Here is a 20,246-nt window from a genome sequence, read left to right on the forward strand (position 1 = left end):
TTTTCTTTATGCTCTTTCTGCTTTTTCTCTTTCTATGACCTAAGCCTGAAACCCACGTCCACTCCCTGTTAGTCACTGGTATCTTCCTCTCTGCTGCCCAGAGACCTTTGACTGCAGCAGAGCACCGTACAGTACCTCGCTCCATTGTCCTGCACTTATCTGAGTGTACAAATTAAAGATGCCATGGACTGTGATAACACCTTCAGTTACAGTAGTTAAAGCTACAGGCCTTAAGTCATATAGACCTAAATATAACATGTAGGTGACATATTTAACTTATTCTTGAGTAACTTAAATACTGCCTTACTATCTGCAAGTTTTGTTCCTTGCTCTGCTTTCGGGATTATTAATAAATGACACTCCTCTGAGCAAATGCAGTTTGCCATGCTAAAAATTGCCTGTTTATTTCTTTTCTTGATCTTTGTTTTTTTGACTGCTCTTTAATTAATGATAGTGATTACCTCTAGGTAACTCTGATTTCTTTGTAATATTGTGGAGAATTTTGTAAAGACCTTTTCAAATCTGATAAACCTAAAAGTTAATTTTCTGTACAATTTTACTGTTGTATCCTCACAGTTCTCAGGCTAAGCAGCTGCTGAACCATGACAGTCCTTTTCCTGCTCCACTTCACCTCTGCACTCTGCACTGCTATCACTCATTGCATTCCTGATACGTTTAAATTACAAATTTATTAGAACAAATTCCTCTGTTCTTTCTGTTGTCTCAGTACAGACCTTGGAGTAACTTTGGGTGTCTAACCTAATAATAAACGGGACCAAAAACCTCTTTTCTTGCTCTTGCTTCTGAATTTGCCTTTCTTGTTTATTACATAAAAGGGCTACATTACGGTTATGTTGCACCATCACAACGAGCATCCCAGGTGAGGCTAGAGGTTCACTGGCAAAGCTGCAGGCTGAGGCAGGGGAGAGTAGGAAGGTCTGCAGCTCTGCCCCAAGGTGTCCAGCAGAGCACATAGGGAAGTCTGCGCTGGCTTCGCTTGTCTCCAGCTCTGCTCCTGGCCACTCTGGTGAGAGTACGAAACCCAAGAAGCGAGAGCTCTGTGAGGATACACAGTGAGAACCACTGAAGTTGACATTTGCCCTCCTTGGAATAATTCCTCCAAAGCTTTTTTTTTTTCTTGCATGGGAAATAAGAATGTAAAGGCACCAAAGCCGAGTGCCTGCCTGCTCCTGGCAGGGCTCAGGTGGATAACCCAGAAGTCAGCGTCAGTAACCTCTGACAGCATTTCACAAAGTAAATACAAGCCAGAGGAGCTTCACTTTTTTCATTCTCTGATCCGAGTCTTTGTTTCAGGAATACAACATCCTAAAGACAGGTCATCACTCCCATCTTTCCAAGTGAACTTTGAGCTGTGTGTTTAATGCTGGAAGAGAGCTGAACACCACTGGTATGCAACCAAGTCCATGTTTTAAAACTCGTGATGAGTAATGTTTTTACAGTTCAGATAACACTATTTAATTAAATGAACTGTAGATCATAAGTGATCTCCAGGCAGGAATCCGTCAGAGTGGCACGTCGCTGCAGTAATGGGAAAACAAGCGCTGACTCACTAACTGCACGTTCCCCGTGAGGATGACAACAAATATCACTTTTGGCTCTTTTGCTTCAGCCACATTTGAGATGTTTTATTTTTGATTTGGTTGGATGTTTTCACTTTGTAGTGTGCCATGTCATTAAAAAAAAACAACAAACAAACAACAACCCAAGACGTCAAGACATCAGAAGCCAACCCACCCAAACCCCAAACTGGTGGATCCTCCAGGCATCCCTCCACCCTGGCACCCCGAGCTGGGTCAGGCGCTGCCCGCAGGCACACAGCCTGCCCCTGGGGCACACTTCTGGCTCAGTCCCCGTCCTGGTCATCGCTTCGGTTTAGGCACCGAAATCTCTCCTGCACCGGGCCTTTCATACGCCGGGGGTGGCAGCGGCCCCTCTTGCCGCCTCACGGGCAGCGCTCCTGCAGGGTCCACACCATGGTTACCGCTCCACAGGTACCCCCGCGGGGCCGCCGGCCAGCCCTGTCCCCGCGCTTCTCCCCTCCCCAGGGCAACGAGGCGGCCTTCCCGCCCCCGCGGCGGGGCGGGGCGGAGGGCGGGGAGGGCCGCGCCGGGCCGGGCCGGGCCGGGGGGCGGAGGTGGCGGGGGCGGCGGCGGCGCCTCCCCGTGCAGCGGCAGCCAGTGAGCTCGGCAGGGGCGGCCGGGCGGGGTTTCCCGGCCCAGGTGGGTGCCGGCGGGGAGCGGAGGGGAGCGGGCGGCCTGCGCTGCCGTCATGGTGCGGCAGGAGCCTGCCGGGGCGCCGGGGCTGGTGGCGGCGGCAGCGGCGGCGGCGGCGGTGGGGGAGGCCGCGGTTGGCCCCGCTGAGGTGCAGCTGTCGCGGCGTCGCTGGGCCGTGGTGCTGCTCTTCAGCAGCTACTCCCTGTGCAACGCCTTCCAGTGGATCCAGTACGGCAGCATCAACAACGTCTTCATGGGCTTCTACGGCGTGAGCGCCTTTGCCATCGACTGGCTCTCCATGAGCTACATGCTCACCTACATCCCCCTGCTCTTCCCCGTCGCCTGGCTGCTGGACAAGAAGGGCCTGCGCCTCATCGCCCTGGTGGGCTCGGCCCTCAACGCCCTGGGCGCCTGGGTGAAGCTGGGCAGCCTGAAGCGGCACCTCTTCCCCGTCACCGTCCTGGGGCAGGTCATCTGCTCCCTGGCCCAGGTCTTCATCCTGGGCATGCCCTCGCACATCGCCTCCGTCTGGTTTGGCTCCCACGAGGTCTCCACCGCCTGCTCCATTGCTGTCTTTGGGAACCAGGTAACCGGGCGGCTGTCCCCTGGCTGGCCAGGCACACGGGGCAAGCTTTTGCCAGCCTGGATGGAGCCTGGGAGTGCTAAAGGGGGAAAGTGGCAAACCAGGGAAGGGGAAGAGATGTGCAGGGCATGGAGGGCAAGAGCAAGAATAAGGGGCGCTTACACGAAGTTCCCCCTGGGAAATGGAGTTGGTACCTGGAGGGACACAGCTGGGGTTAGGCTCTGGGCTGACGGTGGAGGTAGAAGCAAGTGGGACTCCCGTCTCAGGGGGTTTGATATGATATGATTCTGGCTTTGAGTAGTGTTTGGCCTCAGGGTCTTCTCCAGTGCCCTCCTACTCCCATGTCTGTAAATCTCCAGTCCAGGGGTATGATTCAGTAGCACCGTGGATGGGCTGGAGGGGAATGCTCAGTGCTGAGAAATGTGCTTTAGGCAAGGTGTCCTGCAAACCTCAGATCTGCAGTTGCATCTGGACTTGACACTGCAATATCTTCCTCCTGCTGACAAGAAGATGGGAGAAAGGCGATTAACTGTCTACTGAAAAGAGTACTTGTCACTGGGCCCTGGAGGAAAAGGACTTTAGCACTTTCATACCTCTTAAAAGTAGGTACAGAGTTTCCACAAGCAGTTGCTTTGAAAAGAAGCAAACCTTCCATCGTGCTAGGGCGAGGTAAGCTCCCCGAGCTCTCTTGCATCAAGGCAGGTCAGGGAGGCCAGCGACCCACACTTGCTCAAGCTGTGACGGTCTTTTCTTGTAGCCAGCTAGTGCTCAGAGGAGACAAATTTTTCCACAGCTTTGAAAGGATGAGGGAAATAGCTTCTTGACCCTTGCACTGGAACACCCACTCATCCTTGCTGCCAATGCTGATGCAATGTGGCATAAGTGGAGTCAGTCTGGCTCTGCAACGTTGGTGCGAAGAAGAGGGAAGTAGAACCTGGCATTAGCTGCTAGGCTGGACCAGTGCCCCTTAGTTTGAGACCTAATGTACTTCCCTACACATGGCTGTACACCGCCCTGGTCCCTCTTTCGTTCAGCCTGTGGGTGCTATTCAGATTTGAATGGTTTGCAGTTCAGGTAGTTTCTTAAACAAGGTTTTCATCATAGATAACTTTGTGTTCAGGGGATTTGAGGTCTCCTTTCCCCACATTCCGGGGTTTATTTAAATACACTTATTTAAATACTATGGAGGCTAAAAGAGATAAATGCTTGGAGATGGTATTTGAGGAATGGGAGTTTGTGGAACAGCACTAGGGAATTAAGGAGACTCTGGCTTACATCTTTTGGAAAGAGAAAACATCTTTCTATGAGTGAATCTAAGCTTTCCTCTTCACTCTTGTCACCCAGGCTAGTGGGCTGTTTTTTATGTGTTTTAAATGAATCTTTAGAGTGGAAAGCATTTAACTTGGCGTGAGCACTCTGCTGCTTTAGGAGTAAATAAGTAACAGAGCATTTTGCTGTCAAACTTTTTTTTAATTATTCAGGTGGAGTTACTCAACAGCGTGCATAAGAAATCCAAACAACGAGGTTTTCAGTCTGTGCTATGTGCGTGTGTGGTATTCTCGTTGTCCTAAAAGGAGCGGGTTAGTCTAACAGTTGCGAAAAGCAAACTTTGGCTATGCTTTGGGTTGAACTGATGTGGCAATGAGACCTCAGTTCGGTACATAGCCCTTTCTTTGTAATCCCAGACTTTCCTTTTAGAGAATTGGAGAAATCAGAAATGGCAACGACTAAAGACAGGGTGTGCTCCATACGAAGGACCTATTCCTTAATTTCATTCTCTTAGTCAAGAGTCCTGAGGTGCATAATCATAGTGAATGAAAAGTAGCTATTTTGTTTAGTGGTGACGCTGGGCAGGGGAAAGAAATAGAGGCATCCTTTTTTCCTGACTCTGCAGTTAAAGACTGTGTTTTAGGGAGTGTTAGCAAAAGGTATAATACAGTGGGTTTGTAATTGCAGTATGCGAGTATGGCAAACCATTCCCTACGCCCATTCCTCTACAACTGTATGTTTTTCCTTTCCTTGCCATGTCACTTAGTTACAGATCCTCAAGGTGGAAAATTCTGTCGTGACTTATTATCACGATTATTATTATTGAATGCTGAACACTGATGTCCCTCTCTGACAGAAACTGCTGTCAGCTACATGGAAGATTGGGGCAGTGTCACTGCTTCTATGTTTGATACACCTACCCTCTTTCTGCTCCTACCTTCTTGGCCTTAGGCAGCACTTAAGCAGCGCTGTCCTGAGGAGACCCCTGCCTGCTGGTTCATCTAGGTCTGCCGGGGTGATGTCTGCTCAGGACGCCACTGCTGCTTCTTGCTGAGTGATGGTAACCTTCAGGTTCAAAGTTAGCCCTGAACAGTAAATCATTGAATCAGTCAGAGTGGGCAGTAAATATCTTTTTAAAAAAAAAACAAACAAACCCTTGTAGAGTATCAGATTCTCCTCACTTGTTTCTGGTCATGCGTTGGCTGTGGTATCTGAAGTGCAAAGAAGTGTTAGATTGAGCACTCGAATCAACGCTGGAGAGCTTCTAGAAGAGAAGAGTGTGAATACCTGTGGAGGAGGTGATCACATTCTTTTGTTTACCCACTGCTAGGTTTCATGATGTTTTACTTTTTCCCATTTTAACAGGGAGATGCATGGGTTTTTCCACTTTTTTCCTTGTCCCTGCAAGTGCATGTATGGGGAGGTGTAGAATGGGGTTTACTTGCATGTTGGATACTTCGTTATTAAAATATTAGTGTTATTACAATATTAGTAGCATCTCATTGCTTAAAAGACTAGGAAAAATCTATGTGAGGGCTTTTCCTCAGGCTGAAGTTCTGGAAGGAAGCAGAAGTGTTTTGGAGAGTTCACAGATGTGTTTGAATATTGGGAAGAATTTGTCTGACGTGCTTCTGAAATTCAGCTGTCATTAGTAGCGTGCCTGCTATGTCATCAGCAGTGTCATTTGTGGAGGAGCTCGGTGCTGGACATCTACATGAAGTCCCATGCACAAGAGGTGGGTGTTAGGCCGTGCTGCTTCCATTTTGGTGTGTTGATTTCATCAGCTAGTTCCCTGTTTGAGGATGTGGTTCTGACCTGACAGGTTGCGGCAAATGGACTTCCGACTTCTATGTCGGAGGGAGACTGTCCCCTCATTCCCTCTGGTGAGAGGACCACAGTGGGAAGAAACGCTCTCCTGAGATACAAACCTTTGCAGGAGTATGTGCTTGCTTTGCCCCTTGAGGGGATGAGGAGACACAGTGCTGTGGTGTGACAGAACTAACACAGTGGTGGGGATGAGTTAAATTCTCATGGCTTTTTGAGTTTATAAGCTGGAGCCTGTTGGCCAGGGGCCAGTTTTCTGCTTCAGCTGCCATGGCGCATGCTGGACTGCTGTGCGTGGGCCACACTTCTTCAGGCATGTTGGTTTTAATTGTATCTCTTACTGCTGTGTCTCTCTGTTGTCACCTGATGGGCAAGGGACATGGGCAGCATGCAGGGAAGTGTATAAATGTGTTGCACAGGGGCAATGAAAGAACATTTGTGTTTGTGACTTTGTATTGCTTTGGAGGGGGTATTGTTTTTGATTGAAGTAGACCTCATTCCTGGCTCTTGCCATTCTGACAAAGAGAAACGAGCAGCTCATGGGCTTGGGAGTAAGGATGTGGCTGTCTTAGACGATCTTTCTGCTGTAATTTTGCCTCTTCATTTTTTTAGCAGGGGTTGATAAAAGGTGTTGATGTGGTTTGGGAGGGAGGAAACCTTCTGCTTCATATTAATCTCTGCCTCTGGGAAAAAATGATGCAGCACCTTACTGATCTTCAGGTTGGGTCTGTCCTTGTTCTGATGCAGCTGGCTTCAGAGATTTCAGGCTTCTGTAATAGAAACGGCCTGAGGCAGAGCTTTTAGATGCTATCTGCAGACCGCTGGATGAGGGCTTTTGAGGTGGACAAACTGGATGAGAAGCTGTGAATTGCATTCATGCTTGCTCTCTCCTGTTGTGTCCTTTCCTCTTGTTCTGACTTGGGGGAAAGAGTCTGCATGGGGTAGTGGGTGGGGTGGGTGTTGCGGAATAATCAGGTCTGCAACATCTGAATGGTCATTGCTTTTGTGCTGGTGAGCCTGCAGTGCTGTATGTGCTGCTGTTTGATGCCTCACTGCTAATTCTGTCCTGTACCTTTTGCCCTTCAGGGAAGGCAGCATCTGAAAGTCTAAGAAGTGTTGTGGAAATGGAGCACGTCCTGTGGAATTCCTGTCTTTGAGTGGACTTCTAGATCTCTTTGGCTGTTTGGCCCCTGCTGGAGGCTCCCCATCTTTTCAGATGAGATTTGATCCCTGTTAGAAATATGGGCAGGTGGTGGTCTGCCTTAGATCCCTCTGTAGCTTGGCCCTGTATCTCCCAGGGTTTTAGCAGTTAGAATAGAGAAGATTTTAGCAAGGAACTGAGAGGAGCTGGTAGTGGCAGTAGTTAATGATTAACATTCTCCAGCCCTGGCTCCTTTCTCCCCCTGTAAGGAAGGGCAGGGTGGATCAGAGCACTTGGATCACAAGGAGTGCTATGTGGCCAGCTCTCCAAGATCCTGGATGTGGCACAGTGTGGGAGGGCATGCTGACCAAATAGCAACGTGGTTTTCCCAGGAATGCCTAAGTTTCTATAAATGGACGGTGGAGCCTGAAATGAACTTTTTCTACCCATTTCATCCAGTGTTTTCTTCTCAGCCATACACCAAAGGCAGCTTTCCTTTCTCCCTCGCAGAAGCAGTTGGCTTTTGGGTTATGTTCTGTGGAGGTTGCATAGGAGTTAAATGAAGGACTGCAGTATTTTTGCTGGGAGCAGCTGCCCTATGGCACCTTCAGCACTTGCCCTGCAGGATCCCGCAGGGCTGGCAATGTTAGGTGACTGTAGTAGGTCCTTGACCAAAGTATTATATCCTGACTGAGGATTTCAGCAGCAGCTGAGGTAGCTGTCAGAGCTGAAACCCCTCTTCTGCTTTATGCTCTCTTATCTGTTGCTATTGTTTTGCTGCGTTGCGTTTCTTTCTCAGTAAACTGGGGGAAGGTGCATTCAAGACTGACAGGCTCTGGGTGACTTGCATAGAGAAGTAGTCTTCCTCACATGGCATTGCATCATATTAAGCAGTATGAGATGATGCCACAGAAGCAGAACTGTGATGAGGAAGGGAGTTTGCTTTGCTTGCAGAAGACCTTTGGTTGTGCAAGTGCAGGTTGACAAAAATACATTATCACCCACGTCAGTGGGAGAGTAAAAAAGAGCCTAAGCCCTATCTTATCTTGTCACAAGGCCTGGATTACAATTTTTCCTTTCACAACTTGGGTCCTTTTTGCTTCTTAAAGAGAGAAAGATGACTATGCTGTAGTTTGCAAACATTTATGTATGTTGACTTCCTGACTACCTGGATTTCAACAGGCTCTTGGTTTTGCTGTCAGTGATATGGAAGAAGCATGTTCTGGACAGCAACCCACACAGAAGTATAGTGGGTAGGAACTGGCAGCTTCTGCTTCACACAGCTTTTCAGTTGGTATTTTCAATTCTGCTGTAGCCCTTTGTATAGAAAGGCAGCTGGGACCTGTGCTGATAGCAAGGGATTGGAAAGCCAATGTACAGTAGGAGCCACAGGGTGTAAGAAGGGGGTGGCTGTCTGCTCTCTGCAGACTGCAATACATGAATTATAGGGTCAGAAAGTTTAGCTGCTCCTGTGAAATGTCATGATTATAGTGTGGGAGGCACCTGTAGTTAGAAAAGGAGGGAGCATCACAGGGCAGAGCTTTAACACACAGACAAGAGTAGAGGAAGGGGCTGTGTTGCCCAAGGCTTTGGAATAGGTACCTCCTCAAAGGTGTTCCCTGGGTGAATGGAGATCCAGGTCTGATGCATTTAATTATGTTGGCAGAACTGTCAGAGGGGCATCTGTCACGAGTCCTGTATGTATTAAGCGTAGTCCAAAGTTCCCCTCTCTCATACATGTAAAAGCAACATAGTGAGGAGAAGAGTGCTTCTGCTCCCCTTCATAAGGGCTTTCCTACTGCAACAAGAGCACATTGTTCAGATCCAGCAAACTGTGCAGCTTCCCCTCCTCCCACCGGTCAGATGTGTCGTTTTGCCACTACCAATTACATGCTGCATCTTTGCACTGGTTTGCACTACAGAGCAGCTAGTGTGGGCTGCATGACATCCTGGTCTAGTCTCAATCTGTTACTGAACAGCGCAGATGTTGCTGTGCTTGGCTTGTGTATTTTGTCTGTAAGATTTTTGGAGAGACAGCCTATTGTTGTGGTGGGTGGTTATCTGAGATGGAGGTTTCTAGAAGAAAAACAGTTGCAGTGTGCAGGCTTGCTTGGTTCACTTTTCACCAAGAACCTTGGCTTCCCTGGTGATAATATTGTTGAGTCAGTTCTCATCATTCATTTGAGGAATCTTACGGGATTTGTTTTCAAGCGCTCGGTATCTGAACCCACTTGTATTAGAATCAAGTATAATTTTAAAAAACCCAAAACAAAACACAGAACCCCAAGCCTGTTTCTACTATTGTGTCTGGAGAACAACATCTTGAAAACATGAAGCACTACAGGCTTAAATATATCTATCAGAAAACAAGTAAATCAGTGTGTACAGCAGGACTTACTTGTTAAAACAATTGAAATATCAGTCATTTTCTTCCAAAGCATGGTAGTCCGTCTGGTTTTCTAGAGCATTCCTCATCTCCATGTTTCTTGGTTGATGTGGATGTTGAGGATAAGGGGTAGTGCTGTGCATTGTAAGTAAACGGTTCAAGAATGGTACTGCATCTCCGCAGCAGTTACATGAATTTTTACTGCTCCCCTGCTTTTGGAGGCAGCGGAGGAGGTTCCGTTAGAAATGGAGGGCTGCTCCTGTAGGGAATTGGGTTGGTGTGACCCTCAGAAGGTTTCTGGCAGCGGTACTGTGTGGGTGGTTCAGTGTAGGGCTGCTAGGAGGGAAGTCTTTGGCATAGATAAAGTATTGGTTCTTAGTCATACTTTAAAACATTGGATTTGATAAGAGTTTCACAAATGTCCCTCAAAGAGAGGTCTGCAGTGGGTAGTTACATTCTACTATTTCTCTTCTCCAGGCTGATCCAGGTGGTGGTGGTGTGGGTGGTTGTGTGTGAAAGATTGATTCCCAGAGCAAAATGACTGTGGGGCCTGTTAAAAGTGACTCTTCTGGTAGTGAAAAGGTAGAGTAGCTCCAATGGTATGTAGACAAATGCAATGAGCTCTCTTCACTGAGAACAGGTGAAGCCCTTGATTTTATTTTTTTTTTTCCCCAAAAAGCCTTTCCTTTGGAAAGGTACAGTGCATCAGAACGGAGGAGCATCTGGCCTAGGTCAGGCCAAATTTGTCTGGCAGTCCCAGGCCAGTCAGTGATAAGTGCTTAGGGAAAGATGGTAAAAAAGGAGTGTATCCTCCTAACTCTCTGAAGTCTTGGCTTGGGAACTTGCTGGGTTTGTGTTGAAATCATAGTGTCTGAAAATCCTGTTGTATTGGTGTTTATCAATGTGTAAACTTCAGTCTTTTGATTGCTACAGTTCTTGCCCATTTGGCCAAACTAATGGGCTGCTGGCCCTGGGGTTTCCTAGGACTCCTGCCTGTGCCGGGCCTCTTAAAAATTCGCATCACTTTTCCCTCCCTCCATTGCTGATTTGAGTATTTGGTAACAAAGCAGAGTTAGCATTTTAGGGTATCTGTGTGCGAATAGCGTGGGTTTTCTGTTGACTTGTTCTTTTGAACTCCTGGATGAATACCATCTGGCCCTGACGCCTTGTAGAAGAAATTAGTTGAAATAAATTGATTAAGATCTTCCACTGAAAATGCTTTGGATTTTTGCCATGTGAAGAGGTTCTGTAGATGTGGAAACATCCCATAAATAACATGTTTTGAACACTGATGCAAGACTTCATTTCCTTCTCCCTTGTTCTCAAATGTTCTCCTTCCACAGTGATCATTTTTTGGGCCTACAGACATTCTGGCAGGCTTCCTGATTTTGCTGTGTTTGAAGAGTTTTGACTTAGTTTGTAAAGTTGTTCCGCAGCCTTTTGTTGCCTAATACAGTTTCACTTTAGCTTGGTCCAGCTTGCTGTCTCTTTTTCTTTGCTTAAAGGAGTAATGTCCAGTTTTTGAGTTGGGTGGTAGTGGGGGGGGGGGTTTGTGTGTTTTTTTTTTGTTTGTTTGTTTTTTTTTTACTTTTGTGGTTTTGTGTGGTGTGTGTGTGGTTTTTTTTTTTTGTTTTTGTTTTTTTTTTTACTTTGGTTCCTTTATTCTGTTCTAAAATCTTTTGCTAATATTCTCTAGGCTTACACTGAGCCTCTGATGCAGTGTCTTTACACAGTCTTAATGCCACTTGCAAGCATTAAATTTCTTTGGCTTTTCTTTTCAATTTCCTTTTAACAAGCTTCTTTCCTTTTAGGCAGCTCCCTCTTGCGAGTTAAATATTGCCATAGTGCTTTGGAGGGTGGTTTTTTTTTTTGTCACTGCTGCAAGGAAGCTGAATTTGAGTGCAGTGCAGAACCGTTCTGTAATATTGATTGTGGTCACACTGTGCTGCTCTAGGTCTAAATCACAAATTGTGCTGCCTCTTATAGGTTCTCCTCAAAAAAGAGTATTTATGGAATCAAAAAATGCAGTCTCTGCATCATCCCTGTCATGACGCTTATTTAGCCTGCAAGGGCATTGTCGAAATTTCTCACTGTTATATTTTTTCTGCCTTTGCAGCATCTCTCTCTTTCTGTCTTTTAACACTTTAATTGACCTTCTGGGTTTGGTGGTCTCCTCTGTCAATATTTGTGCTTACTTAGGGAATTTTATAGGGCTCCTGTATTCCTGTTGCTGACTCTTAGTTTTCTTTAAGGTGGAGACCCACTCTTCCATCAATCATTCATTTACAGTTTTTATGCTGATACCACACTGATTATCTTCCTTCAGCAGACTCTTAGTATACAAACAGCTAAACTTAAATTAGACATCCCATTTTCCATTTCAAGACTTTGGGTACATTTATACCATGTTATTAACCACTTGCTCTTGGTTTTGTTGCCTGTTCTTGTATACACTGGAATGTTGAACGTGATGTTGTTGGGACTGGTCCTTGACAAAATTCAGGTAGGAAATACATTCCTTCTATCCTTTACCAGCCTTTAAAGAATAAGTCATCTGAACAGTGCACTCTGCTGTAGTTGTTGACTTCCCTGGTATTCTGTTTAAAAATTACCCCAAAGCCTTCTTAAAATAAAGTGCCAGCAGCCTGGTTCCTGAAGAGAGATTCTCGGAGATCAGGACAGTGTTGTGTGTTTTGGGTGTGGGGATGCTGAATGATGGGCTGAATTTTGGGAACTAGAGCCTCTCTGTATAGGTCTTGGAGACTTTTCTGCCTCTACAAAGGTTGGAGATGCTAATTTGTATGCTGGTGAGAGGGACTGCACTATGAATCCTAATGACTGATGGTCTCTGTAAGGAGGGTATCACAGATGGTTGCAGAGCCAACTTTGGTTTTGCATTGCTTTATTTTCCCAGCCCTGACATGAGAGGTGTGGAGAAGAGAGAAAAGTTATTTTTCCCTTGCTAAGGCATCTTTAAATTTTCTGATTAACTGTTTACAGTGTTATCTGTTGCGCTGATGGTGATGTGGGCACTGGCCTGCTGAGAACTAGGCTAAAAATCTCCTTGTGAAAGGTAAAGTGTGTGCGTATAATACTCATCGTGTTGTTGAGAGCTTGTCTTTGTTGCTAAAAATGGTATGAGTAATCCAGGGTCTGTGAGTATCCTCCAGGAAATCTTCAGTTTTAGTCAAGTCAAGGGGGCATCATCTTCATAGGATTAACAACATCAGTTGCTCTGAAATATAAAACGTAGCTCCTATGGCTATGATTGCTGGGATTCCTCCCCCCCTCCCTTCCCCCTAGTCCTTTGCTTAGGTTTAAGAAACTCCTAATGGATAAAAGGGATTCCTCTTTTGGGAGGTGAAGAGAGAGGACAAAACATCCATTTATGGTTAGAAAAATTGTTTGGGTCTTCTGAAAAGCCAACAGCAGTGTCAAGAAAGCTGAATAAGTCTGTGTCTCATTGCGTAGGTGATGACTACAGGACTTCCCAGTAAAGGATTTCTGAACAATTTGCAAAATATTCTCAATACATTCTCTGCTAGGTACATCAGACAGATCCCTTTTCAGGTAGGAGAAGCTAGAGGGAGATCTGAAAAGAGGGAATCTTGACTGTGGTCCTGGGGAATCTTTTGTTGGAGGTCAGAATAAAGCATGGATCTCTCCTCCTTTCCTGTTCTTGTTTTGCTGCCGTTCAGCAGCTCGTGGGACTAGCATGTGATTGCAGAGAGCAGGAAGCCGAGAAACACCTAGCACAGGAATCCAGCCCAGTTCATCCAAGAATGAAATGGTGATAAGACAAAGGATCAATTTCCAGGAAGGTGTTTACAGACTTCATTTGGTAAAGGGGCACGCTATGTAAGAGCGTGGAGGGACCTGCTATGTAAGAGCTAGTAGGACTCTTCCCTTGAATGGAAAGGAGCGATGTTGAGTCTTTTCCTCAAAGCTTGAACATTTGGGAATGCTAAGGAGACAGGAGTGAAGCCCAGTGTGTCTGTGTCCTGGGCTGAGCAGGCACACTGGAGCCATAGGCCTGCACTTTGTCCACAAGCAGGGCAAAATAAATGTGCTGCAGAGACGAACACGCTTTTGCCCTCTAGGAGCAATCTTTGTGAGCATCCATATTTGTTGCAGTTGCCTTTTCTATGCAGCTGCAGGCTTGATTCCCTTGTGCAGAGACGGGAGAGGTGTGCAATTTAAAGAAGATCAGAGTTTGAAGCCTCTGGGCCAGCTGATAGTTGTGCTTGTTGGTAGCCAGTGAGTCTTGGGTGGTGGTGGGCAGTGCAGAGGAGGAGAGCAGAGCTGACTGACTGTGACAAGAACCTGTGGATAGGCCATGTCTGAACATAGTTAAGCTCTGGCAAGTTTAGTCCTGTGTCAGAGTCTGCCTGTGATGTGTGGGTGTTAGGAAGGTTTAACCTTAATAATGGTCTCTTATGTTTCCTCCTAAGCTCTTTCAGTCCTTGATTTGCTATCTGGGACAGCACAACTTGTGGCTGTTTTCAGTGCGTGTAACCAACCCCTGAATGTTCTCGTTCCTGACAGTGCCCTGAACTGTTGAGGCACATCTGTAATCTCTTGGTGACTCTTCCCACTGGCTGCCTGTGATGTCCCAGCACCAACAATGAATTCAGCGCAGATGCCTGTTGCTGATCCTGACCCAGGATATTCCAGGTCCCAGTGAAGGGCACTGTTTGACGCAGGAGAAGTTTGGCCAGACATGGTTGAAAGGTACTTGTTTGTAAGCTAAATAGGGTGTTTGTGTCTAGCAGATAGCTCTTTTTGAAACATAAGCATTCTTCTTGTCTCAAAAATTCACCAGCTGGATGGAGGAAGAGGGATTTTGTGGAGAGTCTTCGGGGCTGGATGGCACAAGCTGATTTTTATCCCAACTACCAGATTTGGCACCTGAAATGTATTTGTTCTGTGATCTTGATCCTGGCCAGTGTGTGGGTCTTCCAAAAGAGATATGACACAGACAGCATGCAGAAAGCACAAGGAGTTTTTGCTAGAAGGCAGCCCAGGCAACATGTCTGAGCTTGTGCCTGGGTTACAGGACTCCTGGGTTCTGCTCTGTATGCTGGAATGCTTGGATGTGATTTATGGGCAGTATAGTCCTTGCCTTTCTTAGTCCTTGCTTTCCACACCTGTAGAGTAATACACCCTTTCCAGGGACTCTGAAGATATTGAGCACTGCAGAATCCTGTACAGCAGCAGTTGGCTGGTGCTGCTGTCTTGCTGCTGTTCAGTCATCACTGAGGCATAAACAGTATCCTCTCCAGTCCATTATCCTGGGACAATGGGTCATGGTGGTGCTAATTTATTCCTATCGATCTAATGTTTCCTATAAGGAAATGGTGAATGCAATGGGCTTAATTTGACTATATCCTTATTTCCATGTTTTGCATACTCATACCTCCTCTCTTAGTGTGATGAGGGCAGTGGGTCTATAGAGATTGTATTGGTTTAGCATGAATAACCACTGTGAGTGGGATTTTTTTTTTTTTTATGCTGCTCTTCTGTATTGTTTCAGTTAGCACTGTTCTGGTGCTGTTAGTGTTTTCCCATGTCAAGGCAAATGGTGCAGCCTGCAAAAGAGATTAGAAATCTCTTGTTTCAAGCAAAGATGAGAATGGCACCTGTCATCTTTCTTTGTGCCGTCTCAGTCCTTCCATCTATTGGAGGCTCTTGTGTGTGCCTTGTCACTGTCCACAACGCCAAATGTAGGCTTAAATCAGGAAATAGCAAAAATGAGGGTGTTGCTAAACAAAAAATTGCTTTTGCCCTCAACAGGGGTGAGTGTGCACAGCCTTGAGAGCAACCAAGAGCTGAGATTGAGAATGGCTCTTTTTCTCATGTCTGAGAGGGCTGCAAGTGCTAGGAAGGGCCAGGGCAACAGGTAAATAAACAGTGCTTGGGAACCAAACGGTGATTGAAACACAGCTGCTAACAGTGAAACACAAAGTGTGTGTGGGGAAAAGTGGCTGTTGTAGGCTCCTTTTGTGTTTAGAGTACTCACGAATGTGCTGAGTGCATTTTGGCTCCCACTTCATGAAGAGAAGAGTGTCCTCCTAAGCACCGAGGGAGCTATTTCTTCTCCCTTCCCTTTGAGGGTGGCACTGACGGTCTGTGCCACTGTCAGTCCCACTTCACAGTGTGGCAAAGCCTGTGCTGCTGCAGCTCCTTGTTGCTGTCCTGGAGAAATAGATCTGGAGTTTAAAGCCCTAATGTCCTCACTAAAGTGTGCTGCCACTGCAGGAGCTCCTCAGCTGGACATGTGGGGGGGCTTTTGGCACAGTAGAGGCCAGAACTGCAGGGGTTTCTTCTTGCAGCCCTTTGGAGCCAAGCATTTTATCCAGGCGCAGTTGCCAAGCCCCATCACACAACCTCAATGTTTAGGATACTTGCCGTCAGGACCTCCTTTGCTCTCAACCTTGATGTTTTTCTAGGTTATCCTGGTGGTCACAGGGTGAACCTTGTCTTGGGAGGGGGCCACATAAAGTGTCAATAGTAACAGTGTCATAAAGTGGCTGAGCCAGATTAATACCTGGCTCATTAGGAGTGGGCACGTTTCTGTCTCTGCCCTTGCGCTTGTCTGGCTGGAAAATAAATTGTTTCAACTCATTAACCCAGCAAACAATTGTGGTGGATTTTGATGGTCTGTTTTTTGCCATTTTTAATGAACAAAATTGGATTACCAGGTGATTAGGCCAGCACCAGAGCAGATGCAAGATAAGGAGTTGAATGTGTGCCTGTGTGGACAGAAACGTACATGCATGGGGGAGGACAGGGGAAGCAAGACCTCCATTTCAATGGAGGCAGGTATTCTTTCTGCTCAATTCTGTTGTAAAACCTTGCCTTGAATATCCTGACAATTGTGAGTGCAGTGGGGGGACCTCTCATATGGCTTAATTGCAATGGGTAGCTGGCTTTTATCTCTTAATTGTTGGGTGGTAAAGAAGATTTTCACCTTCATTGTGAAATTAGATTAGGCTCAGTTGAGCCCTTACTAGGCATCAGTGGGCTGAGCTATGGTGTGGTGACAGTGTTGTGGTTCCATGTCACACCTCTGTGTATCCCCTCTCTCTCCTGCTCAGCTTGGCATCGCTATGGGCTTTCTGGTCCCTCCAGTTCTGGTTCCCAATGTGGAGGATGTGGAGAAGCTGGCTTACCACATCAGCATTATGTTCTTCATGACTGCAGGTGTGGCAACAGCCCTATTCATCCTGGTTGTCATAGGTAAGTAGGTGGGACTGAGAAGATCAGCCTCTGTGTGTGAGTGGCCTGTGTGCTAGGGAAATGGGCTGGGGTGGTCATCTGGGGATGTGTGCTAGCACACAGCTGACAGAGTCATGCGATACCATTTCTTGCTGCTTCAAGCTCTTGATGAACAGCACGTGTAGAAGGGAGTACAGGAGGTTGTGAGTGAGCCTGCCAAATTGTACATTTCATCCTTTGATTGCCTGTGTAATAAAACCCTGGCATGAGTGAGTCCTTTAAAAGCCAGCAGAAATCTTCCAAGGTTCAGTCATCTTGCCTGCAAACAGGGTGCTGGGCCTTGGGTTATGTCTTGTACCTGACTACCTCTTAAGGGTAGGGAGGAAGAGGAAGGTTATATGGCATCACAGGGTATGCTCAGGCTCCCTGATTGCACTGCTACAAACACGTGTACTTTGTGTCTGGTTTCAGTCTTCAAGGAGAAGCCCCCACACCCTCCGAGCCGAGCTCAGGCCTTGATCCAGTCGAGACCAACAGAGGAGTATTCCTACGTGCAATCAATCCTCCGTCTGCTCCGCAATACCAGCTTTTTGCTGCTTATGGTCACTTATGGTAAGGTCTTCTGTACAGTTATCACTGCTAGACATGCTTAGCTTTTCCCTCCTTTTCTGTGTTCTGCTGGGGCAGTAACTGGCCTGAGTTGTTTTAGGGGAGCGTAAGGATGGCTGTGCTGCCACAGACCAGGAGTCCTTCTAGCCCTGTAATCTCCAGCAGTGGTTACAAGCAAATTCCTAGTGAAGAACAAAAGCAAGGCAAGCACACAGAGAACAATGTGTCCTCACTACTGTTCTCCTAGTCTTTGATTGTTTTCTGTTCAGGGGATTTCCTTATCCTGTTGTCTTTTTTTCCAGTCAATTAGTTACTTGCAATGAAATCTAAGTGCTTACATAAGAAATATATGGAGCTGAGTCTGAGTGAAAGTCATTTCCCAAGGCAAGGGTGCGGCTGCCAGGCATCCCAGTGGAGGTCATGTGGAGCATGCAGATGTGCAGACTGCGTCAGCTTCCTTGGCAGTCCCTGTGAAGCAAATGGAAGGAAGGATTGGAGAACATCTTCTTTTGCCATCTGTCCTTGTGCACTGGGTTTGCTGCTTGCTTCTCTTCAGCAGCCTTGGTCTGTTTCTCTGAAGGCAGTGTGATGTGTTGAATCTGTTCCTGATGCTGCATTGTCATATGGAAAAGTGTTTTTCTGTTCAGCAGAAAAGCCATTGTGATCTATGCCTGGCTGCATAATAGGATATACTGTAGCCAGCTAGTCTGCAGGGAGTTCAGTCCTCACTTCCTACCAACTTGCTATGGAAGCTCCTCAGGGGGAAAGTTAAATAGTGCTGAAGTTCTGCTATTCTGCCAGCAGTTGTGCCAAAAGAACCTGGTGGATGAGTAGCCAGGTTGGAGAGAGTGACATGGTGGCTTTGTACCTGCTGAGGGTGCTAATGGTCTTTGGAGTTGTTGAAATTGTCTCTCTTTTTGGTGCAGTAGTATTCTAGAAACGTTCCTCTCAGATTGCCCTTAAGCTCTGCTGGTTTGCATTGCAGCAGCTGGTTTGTTAGTTTGTTTGTTTTTCACAGTACATGATGTCCTTTCAGAAAGTGGAGATAGAAAAAACTGTGAGGCAGACTGTGTCTGAAAGTTGGATTCTGTCATCTGCTCAGTTTGTGCTTACCCTTCAGGGAAAAGAAAGGAGAAAGCATTTGTTCTAATAGGCATAAACAAGTCCTAGAAGAGACAGGAGGGCTCTCAGTACGAAGAGCAGGTTTAGAATCTGACCACCCTGGGATAATTCCCTTCTGGCAGTCACAAACAACATGGAAAGGCTGTTCAGTGGCTCATAATTCAGTCTCTTTTCCTGCTGGTCTGTGCATTTATTCTGTTCTTTGCTGTGTCAGCCGCATGTCAATCTCCAGCTTGACTTGAGATGGTGACTGTTACTCGGAGAGGGAACTATGCAGTGAAACTTTTTTTTTTTTTTTAACTAGTCTGGCTTTAAAAAGGGGACAGTTTTTCCTACTCAAGTCAGAAGTTATGTTGACCAAGATTGAAGACATCTGCAGCCACAAGTGCAACTGAGTCGTCCTACCTAGCTAACACAAAGATACCTTCAGCGTCTCTTAGCTTTTGTATTAGCATGGTGTGTGACAGGGGAGAGAAGGGGAAGCCTGTTGCTTGTTCATCTCCCCTGCATGTAGAAAGAATAGGGGCCCTTACACAATGTCAGGTCAGAACAGGTCTGCAGACCTCTAGGGTCTTGGTATTACCAGCAGCTGCCAGCTCATTTGCTGTGGTAAGACGTGCAGTGCTGGAAACATTGGTGGCACCGTGGCTATGTTAGTGCTAGTGAACTGTTTTTTAGGAAAACCCTCAGACAGCCTTTTCCCAAAAGCTACTGATGTTGCTTCTGTAAAGCTGAGGCATAACATGGAGTGGGCATTAAGAAATTCTGCATTTATTGGGCTGGGCTTTGCACTGGAGACCATGTTGGTCTACTGGTAGGCAGTAGACAGGAGCAGGGTAGGAAAGCCTGGAAAAGGCTGGTAAAGTGGGAGTGATGAGACCCAAAGAGTCAGCATTTGGAAAGGTGATGGGACAGTGAGGAGGAGACAGGGCAGTGAGGCCTGCGTAAGGAACCATTGTCTTGGAGGATGACAAGGGTGAAGAAGAGGGACACCAATAGTCTGGCATGTAGGCAATAGGCTGCTTATCTATAGAAGACTTAGGTTCTAGTCTGAGGCTTAATAAGGGCTCCTTTTGGAACCACAGGCAAAATAAACTTCCCCTTTCTAGCCCCTGTAAAATAGAACAGACACCGTGGTGTCTCAAAAATGTTCTTCTACAGCACATCACAATCAAACCACAGTAACTAGCTAATGAATCGGGTGGGGTTGGACCTTCAGATGTCCTGCTCTCAGCTACTAGTTCTGGTTTTCCTCATCTGCATGGGCAAGTGGACACTGCCTCATTGGAAACAACCCTTGCCTGTTTTTTGAGCATTCAAACAGCTGTAATTCACGGAGAAACTTCACTGAGCAACTGTGATGTGTGAAATGCCTACAACTTTTGCCAGCCCTCACAAATGCAAATTTGACACATTGTCTTGATTCTTAGAATATTTTGCCTGACTCTGGTGCCAAGTGTTGCTGCTAACTCTAGATTGTGTTCTACCCAGCTTGGGAGCAGGGGCCCTTCTCTCTCTTGGAAATCACATGCATTGCAGAGCTGCTGTGAAGCTGGTGTACTGACAGCATCAGCTACAGAGCAGCGTCTAGCACTCCCTAAAAGGCTGCTGTCCTCTTGGCTGAGCAAGAAGTAGAGGTACACAAATGACCAGTCTATGTTTATGCCCAGCTTTGAAGTGAAGCAGTAGAGGGACGGTGCTGATCTACCGCACTCCCATGTCCTGGCACTGCAGTCTGTGGTGTCTCCTAGTGAGCAGTGTGCTCCAGAGGTGGAGATAGGATGAAGATTAGGCTCTTGTTTTGCTGTAGCCAAGTGTTGCAAAGATCCAGTTTTCAAGGCTGGAGGGTGCCTCATTGCT

At 46.6% G+C, this 20,246-nt stretch overlaps 1 protein-coding gene across 1 annotated transcript in view; it reads left to right on the plus strand.

Annotated features, from left to right (window-relative positions):
* Positions 1–2,289: 2,289 nt before the first annotated feature.
* FLVCR2 (FLVCR choline and putative heme transporter 2) overlaps positions 2,290–20,246 on the plus strand; it is a gene marked incomplete at both ends in the record, with an annotated part of 41,438 nt that continues 23,481 nt past the window's right edge. Inside the window, 3 exons of the mRNA XM_082485894.1 lie at positions 2,290–2,820; positions 16,535–16,676; positions 17,127–17,267. Of these exons, the coding sequence (XP_082342020.1) occupies positions 2,290–2,820; positions 16,535–16,676; positions 17,127–17,267 (814 nt within the window). The remainder of the gene's footprint in view (positions 2,821–16,534; positions 16,677–17,126; positions 17,268–20,246) is intronic.

The sequence above is a fragment of the Vanellus vanellus genome (assembly GCF_965231255.1).
Source record: "Vanellus vanellus genome assembly, chromosome: 6".
NCBI lineage: Eukaryota > Metazoa > Chordata > Aves > Charadriiformes > Charadriidae > Vanellus > Vanellus vanellus.